Source organism: Octopus bimaculoides, chromosome 5 (assembly GCF_001194135.2).
Source record: "Octopus bimaculoides isolate UCB-OBI-ISO-001 chromosome 5, ASM119413v2, whole genome shotgun sequence".
NCBI classification, from domain to species: Eukaryota; Metazoa; Mollusca; class Cephalopoda; order Octopoda; family Octopodidae; genus Octopus; species Octopus bimaculoides.
In genome coordinates this window covers 36,334,667-36,342,803 of record NC_068985.1, presented here as the reverse complement: position 1 = coordinate 36,342,803, position 8,137 = coordinate 36,334,667, and the positions used below count along the sequence as shown (strand labels likewise).

Here is an 8,137-nt window from a genome sequence, read left to right as displayed (position 1 = left end):
TGACAACTTGCTGGTGCTGCCTACTGGACCCTAACAGCGGGAAATTTAGACAGTGTCACGTGACAACTAGCTGGGGCTGTCTGCTGGAGCCTAGCAGCAGATATAAATAGGGGAACTTGACATGACGATCAGTCGGACACTGACACTCGTTGATGCTGCATCGAAGAGGCCAGGGAATAGAAGAAAGAAGACATACACCCAACACCAGAGCTGAAGACACCTCCGAAAGGAGGGGCCCCGCCACGTTAAAATGGTAGAGGAGTAGGGGCCGAAACCGGACGTGGTTCCTCCTGATGATGTCCTGAGCTAACTGGATCCTATAAAGGAGCTGTTGTGGTAGCAGACCACGAAATATGGTTTAAATTCCTCCATAATATTTTAATTTCTAAGCAGAAGGTTTGTGCATATTCATTCGTAACATGTTCCAACAGATTTGAATGTGAATATGCTTTTCACTGTTGGGTTTTGCCTTCAGAGAACAACTCTCTTCAGATGATGTGTGTTGACAACACACAATTCAGTAACACAGTATTTGAGACACTACTGTTTCAGCATAGTTGTACCTTTTCAGTCAGACACCTCTCAAAACTGAATCTGAATGAAAAAGGTCACTCTTATTTATAGAGATCAGCTGACAAAATTTACTGATGTGTGCTAATCATGCTCACATCTCAGAGTCAGTAATGTCACTGAATGGCATCTGTTAACACAATCATCTCGGGAAAGAAGTTGCTCTCTGCAGATGAAACCCAATGGTGAGTAACATATTCATGTTAAAATCTGCCAGAACATGTTAAGACTGAATATGCACGCGCGCGCACACACACACACACAGAGAATGCATCAGTTTTTTGAGGATACCACTTTCAAGATCTCTAACTTCCTTGTAACTTTTTTTTTTAATCTTACTTTACAGATAAATAAGGTCAGACATCAGGTTGATTCAGCAAATGAAAAGACACTCTGTAGTTGTTGCCTTAAAAATATAGCAAAGTGATATAGAGATAGCTTGCTTCCTGAAAGTTGCCCAATCCTTTGTTGTCAAAGACTGAAAAGAGCTGGAAGCTGCTGACAGTGATCCAAAATCAGCAACTAACTGCAAAACATGCACAGGACTCTAATACCATCAGAACATATAACTTTGTACAAAAAGTCCAAGAAACAATTGATAAAAACTCTGAAAAGTTAATCAGAACCATTTCAAATGATCTCAAGGTTTCTGAATGCACCAGCAGAAGAGCTGCACATGAGGACATCAGGTACAAGTCCTATGTGATGTAGAGGGGTCAGTTTATGCTGGATGTGACAAGAGAAAATTATTTGATAGCTCTGGATAGACAGAGTATGCAACAAACAACCATATATCTTCCAACAAAATTCATCAGTTTTAAAACCATGTACACATACATTCCAACTATTTGTACTGCTAGCATAATCAGAGACCTGAAAACCATCTACCAATGGGAGGCATGATAATCTTATTTCCATCAACAGCTCAATGATAAAAGGAAGCCATCCTCCATTTCATACCTTCAAATCATGACAACACAACTAAAACCCTCAGTCACTACACATGCTAGAACCTACAATCTTTCCTCTTGTCAATCTCATATCGTCGTCGTCGTTTAACATCCGCTTTCCATGCTAGCATGAGTTGGACGATTTGACTGAGGACTGGTGAAACCAGATGGCTACACCAGGCTCCAATCTGATTTGGCAGTGTTTCTACAGCTGGATGCCCTTCCTAATGCCAACCACTCAGAGAGTGTAGTGGGTGCTTTTACGTGTCACCCGCACGAAGGCCAGTCAGGCGGTACTGGCAACGGCCATGCTCATCTCGCTCGAGAAACCTCATGTGTCACCCGCACAAGAGCCAGTCCAGGGGCACCAGCAACGATCTCGCTTGAAAATCCTACAACAACCCCACACAAGAGCCAGTTCAGGGGCACCGGCAACGATCTTGCTCGAAGAAATTTCATGTGTCACCAGCACAAGAGCCAGTCCAGGGGCACTGGCAACGATCTCGCTCGAAAAACCTCATGTGTCACCCGCACAAGAGTCAGCCCAGGGGCACCGGCAATGATCCCGCTCGGAAGATTTCACTTTATGCTAAGACTAGTTTTTCTCTCAGGTAAAAACACTTATGCAAAAACCTACAAAACCCCCTGTGAAATCAACAATAGCTATTCACACAGCTCAAACTATGCAACTATTACATACAAAAATCCCATAATTGTATCCACAAGAAAGCCATCTGGATAATTAAAGACTTACTTCTCAACACACTTCAACTTCTGTCCTACAGACTATCTTCTTATTTTACCTCTTTTCTATCATTACTACAATATTCCCTATATTTGAGAGATAACTAGTTGCATATTTTCTATTGTACCAAATTCGATGACTGGCACCCATGCCAGTGGAGCGCTAACAGCGCCGTCTGAGCGTGATCATTGCCAGAGCAGCTGTCTGGCTTCCGTGCCATTGGGACATGTAAAAAGCACCATTTGAGCATGATAGTTACCAGCATCGCCTTACTGGCATTTGTGCCGGTGGCACGTGAAAAAGCATTCGAGCGAGGTCGTTGCCGGTGCCGCTGGACTGGCTCCTGTGCAGGTGGCACGTAAGAAACACCATTTGAGCGTGGCCATTGCCAGTACCACCTGACTGGCCCTTGTGCCAGTGGCACATAAAAGCACCCACTATACTCTCAGAGTGGTTGGCATTAGGAAGGACATCCAGCAGTAGAAACTCTGCCAGATCAGATTGGAGCCTGGTGCAGCCATCTGGTTCGCCAGTCCTCAGTCAAATCGTCCAACCCATGCTAGCATGGAAAGCGGACGTTAAACGATGATGATGATATTGATGAAGCCTGTCCATCACTCTTCCTCTTGCTATTATTTCTGTCTCTTCTCCCCAAACCCACACTAACTACTTTTCTCAGGCCTTTCTCCTTAGGACATCAAGCTTCTGGAATTCCTCCCACTCTTTTTCTCACAGGTACTGCCTGAACATCAACAAGTCCCAATATGACTAGTGTTGTAGAGCTTGTAAAGATCATCATTGTCCTTTCTTCATGACAGAAACCATTAAATAGAAACGGTACAGTCCATGTATGTTAATGTAATTTGCCCTAAAGTATAACATGATCCTTCATGCATCTCCTTGTCTTAATTAACATATCGCTGTTAAAATATAGTTAATTCTTTATAAGCTGGATTTTTGTTTTGGCCATGCTGTATCCCCAAAATAAAATTAGAATTTATTTTGTTTCCCTAGTAGATGTTCAGGCTGGGTTTCACCTACATTAATTCTCATTATTGAGGAGTGCACAAATCATGATCACTTCTGCATTCTGACATATTCCCAACTACATGGTACCATGGGCAAGTGGCTTCTACTATAGCCTGAGGTCGAGCAAAGCCTTGTGAGTGGATTTGGTAGGTGGAAACTGAAAGAAGCTCGTCATACATATATAGGTGTGTGTGTGTCTTTGTTTGTCCCCTCCCATCACTGTTTGACAACTGGTGTTGGTGAGTTAACATCCCTGTAACTTAGCAGTTCAGCAAAAGAGAAGGATAGAATAAGTACTAGGCTGAAAAAATAAGTCCTGCAGTCAATTTATTTGACTAAAATCCCTTCAAGGCAGTGCTCCAGCATGGCCACAGTCAAATGACTGAAACAAGTTAAAAAATAAGAAAAAAAACGAATATAACCTCATACAACTAGACATATACAAGGCATTAATGAAACTGAGATCAAAGACATTGTTAAAAATTATAAATTTAGCTATACTTGTCATAATGTGGGTCCTTTTTATCAAATGCTGTGTGATCGGGATAACTTTCTTTGACAACCTGAAAAAAAAGAAGGAAATAAACAAGAAATCATAGTTTCTTCTTGCCTTCATTTCTCTATTCTGTTATACTGCAGAGGATTTACTGGAAACAATATTAGTTGAGATTGTAGGGAGTTCATTGTTTTAAAATATTATCAGTTATAAAAATGTAATGAATAGTTCACAAGTGAATTAGAGGACATGTTCTTTAATATGTATGGACAGTAAAAATAATTTACAGTACAATTAATAGCTATTTATAATGCAAACTTGAATGCTTAGAAACAGAGTTATGATGGGATTATAAATTGCTTATTTCTGAGGTGGGTTGGGCAGGTTTGTAAATTTAGATATGTATTATTTTAATAAAAATCTAGGGTGAAATAAGGCAACAGTTACAGAATAGTATTAGATGAAACAGAAATTGAGATTATTATCAATAACACTGACCTCACAGATGCCAGCAATTCCAGGAATTTTACAATTACTATGATAAAAAAATACTTTATGCTCAACTTTCATCTGATCTTTCATAAAATTTCTAGCCTACAAAAGACAAAAGGAAAATAAGGATAAATTCACTAAATTAAAATGTATGCATTATAGGAAATAATGTCGGTGTTTTTTTTTTACTTTATTATTTATTTTTTAATAGTATAACCAGGAATTGTAGCAATGCTATGGAGTAAATGGTTGAAGAAATAAAATGTGTGGCTGTATAAATATGTACATGTCATTTTTTAAGCCAGATATAGTTAGTAACAGTTTGTGCTCTGTTTGTGATGTGAAGCAACTTATAGAATTTCTATAGTTAGAGCTGATGATACTTCGTTAGTCTGGCAGGTAGTGGTTTCAGTTTAATAGAGAAATCATTTGCAAATCATGCACTGCCTTTGAAATAATGTTGTACTAAAGAATTAAAGACATCACTAGCAAAAAGTATGTTGGCATTTAAATTATACCATGTGAGTAACAAAAAAAAATGTCATTTTCTTCAGATGTCATCTAAAGTTTACTGGCATTGATCAGTTCACTGGAATGTAAAACAAACAAAAAAAAACAAACAAAACAATAAAATTATGTTAAACAAAGTTTAATGGATGCAAATGTCCAGAGTAAAGGAGTGATATCAGTATAATCATGTCATCAGTATAATCAGTATAATCATGTCCATAAAGCATTGTAACAGCTGCAGAAAAGAAGTAGTTGCATTAGGTAAAAATAACATTTATTGCCCTTAACAATATAGCACAAACAGTAGACCTTCCAAACAAAAAGAAAATGTCTTTAATTTGTTGTAAAATACAATTTAAATGAAAGCAATGAAAACCATTTAGATAGAGCTTTTGCTTCATTGCAGTACATTTGATAATAACCTGTTGATTGACTTAAAGAAGTTCTTAACTGGTTTGTAAAACAAGAAAAGATAAGAGACGAGTCCGGAAAGTAAGCAATTTGCCAGTGTTTTGCAAAATGAAAATTAGGAGTGTAAAGTATTCTGGAATGCAAAGCAGTGTATCGGTAATGAAGCAGCACATTTACTCTTATGGGCATGAAGGAGTAGACACGGAAATACTAAGATGAGAGCTTACAGATTGAGAAGTAGATTTGGCAGAGAGACGAATGTCAAGTCGACTCGTAAGAGTGGTCAGCCGCTGAAACTCACAGGCATATGGTTAAAATAGCTGTTGAGGATATAAAGACACCAGCATCATACAGTCTGTTTTACACTCAGAGAGAGAATCCCTATATTACTAGCAGCAGCAATGGCTCTCTGAGCATTTTCCACCCTGCTAGTAATATTTGGATTCTCTCTCTGAATGTATGATGCTGGTGTGCAATGATGCACAGGAAAGAAATATGAACATTGAATGTGGAGGCTGGAAAGAAATGAGGTGAGCATGCTCCACTGGATGTGCAATGTTAATGTGCATAAACAATGACGAACAAATAAACTGAGAGAAAAAGTGGTTATGATGGGAATTGAAGGTAGTGTACAAGAGAGGAAACCGAAATAGCAGATATGAAATATGTGTTGAGGAAGACACTTGGGTAAAGATGTGCTAAATGATTCATAGATAGAACTTACAAAAGAAGAATAATGAAGACAGGGGAATGGTGTCCAGCCTCATGAAGGGGACAAAGTATTACAAGTGGAGAACCAGGCAGCCTGTCTAACCCTTTTGATACCAACCCACCCAAGACAATCCCTGATTTTCTGATACACACTGCCTGTTTTGAAGTGATCTAAATTAAAACATTCCATCAAAATTTCATGCTAATTTACATTCCAAACATTAGCTTAACCCTTTAGTGTTTAGACTAGCCAAAACCAGGGGAAAATTATTCTCCTTTGTTTGAACTGGCCAAATCTGGCCATATCTGATTCCTCTATGAAATCATTAAAAAAATAAACAAATCACATTATTGAATTCTCGTAGCTTTGAGATAATGCAAGACAAAGCCAGTCTTTCCTGCATTTATTCAAATAAAAATATGGTGAAATTTCTGAGACTTCCTGGTTTTTTTCAACATTTGAAGAGAAGTGCATATCTTAATTTTTAACGATATGGCATTAGCAAGTAGCGATTCCAACTTTGAAGATTTTACTCTTGATGATGTACACAATATAAAGGAAGGGCATCCAGCTGTAGAAACTCTGCCAAATCAGATTGGAGCCTGGTGTAGCCATCTGGTTCACCAGTCCTCAGTCAAATCGTCCAACCCATGCTAGCATGGAAAGCGGACGTTAAACGATGATCATGATGCATACATACATATATATACATATATACATACATATATATACATACATACATACATATATATAATACATATATATACATACATACATACATGTGAATGCCAAAGGAAGTTATTTTTGTATACCTTTCTTAATTCCAAAAGAAGGAAATGTAGTGAAGTTGTAATATGTTAACAGCAGAAAATCTCCGTACATTATAATGAGAAATTGAAAGAGAAAGACAATGCTTAATTCTACACATGCGTGAAACATGGGACGAAAGTGAAAACGACCTTAAAATTGTACATGATCTCATTTCTGGAGTTCTCAGCGTCCCCTTTTCTCCCACTTCCCCCTCTCTTTGTGTTGCTCTCTTTCACCTTTACCTAAAGAACATATAGTATCAATTTTGTGCTGGCTTTCTTTCACTTTCAACTATAGAACATACATAGGATATGAAACATCAGTATCTGTCTCTCACCCGCTATCCATCTTTCAACTTCTATAGAAGCTTGTTTTCTGTCTGTTTCTTTCTTTTTCTCATTCTGCGTTTTACTCAGTCATTCCGTAAAAATAAGATGTGTGTACGGGTGGACATACACCTAAATTATTTGGTAAAAATGAAATTGAGTATGCTTATTTCTTAGTATTTGAACTGTTAGAGTAATTTTCGCAATTTATCCAGTACATGGAGAAAGCCTTTGACAGGGTCCCCCATTCCCTTATCTGGTGGTCAATGAGGAAACTAGGGATAGATGAATGGTTAGTGAGGGCTGTGCGAGCCATGTACAGGGACACTGTCAGTAAGGTGAGGGTTGGCAACGAGTACAGTGAAGAATTCCGGGTAGAGGTAGGGGTCCACCAAGGTTCAGTCCTCAGCCCCCTCCTACTTATCATAGGCAATAACATAGGAATTCAAGACAGGATGCCCCTGGGAGCTCCTCTATGCTGACTTGCACTAATTACTGAGACACTATCAGAACTAGAGGAGAAGTTTCAAGTGTGGAAGCAAGGATTAGAATCGAAGGGCCTTAGAGTCAATCTAGCTAAAACCAAAGTCCTAATAAGTAGGAAGGTAGACAAACCACAAACCCCTTCAGGTAGATGGCCCTGCTCGATCTGTAGAAAAGGTGTAGGTAGAAACTTTATAAGATATCAAAGGAAGGCTAACTAGGAAGATAGTTTTTGTATGTGGCAGGTGCTCAGGAGCAATAAACACTGAAAATGTGCAGAGAACAACTTCTGACACATTCCAGGAAGAAAAACTAGAAGTAGTTGATAGCTTCCGTTACCTAGGTTGTGTCTGGAGAGAGTCATTCTCTTTTAGTGCCTTATAATTTAACACGCTCACCAGTAAAATTTTCCTTGCATCTTGAAACCTTTTCAATAATTTTAACTGTCAAAACTATTGAAAAGGTTGCAAGATGCAACGAAAATTTTAGAAAAATAAAAAAGAAATATGTGGAAATTTTAACAGTGAGTGTGTTAAATTATAAGGCACTAAAAGAGAATGACTCTCCCCAGACACAACAGTATATATACATAAATGTATACAT

General features: G+C 38.4%; 1 protein-coding gene across 1 annotated transcript in view; it reads right to left on the bottom strand.

Moving 5' to 3' along the window:
- Positions 1-8,137, bottom strand: part of LOC106879152 (thymocyte nuclear protein 1) — a 52,127-nt gene that overhangs the window by 9,842 nt on the left and 34,148 nt on the right. The window contains exons 4-5 of the mRNA XM_052968325.1: positions 4,289-4,386; positions 3,796-3,857 (exon numbers count right to left, since the gene is read on the bottom strand). Of these exons, the coding sequence (XP_052824285.1) occupies positions 3,796-3,857; positions 4,289-4,386 (160 nt within the window). The remainder of the gene's footprint in view (positions 1-3,795; positions 3,858-4,288; positions 4,387-8,137) is intronic.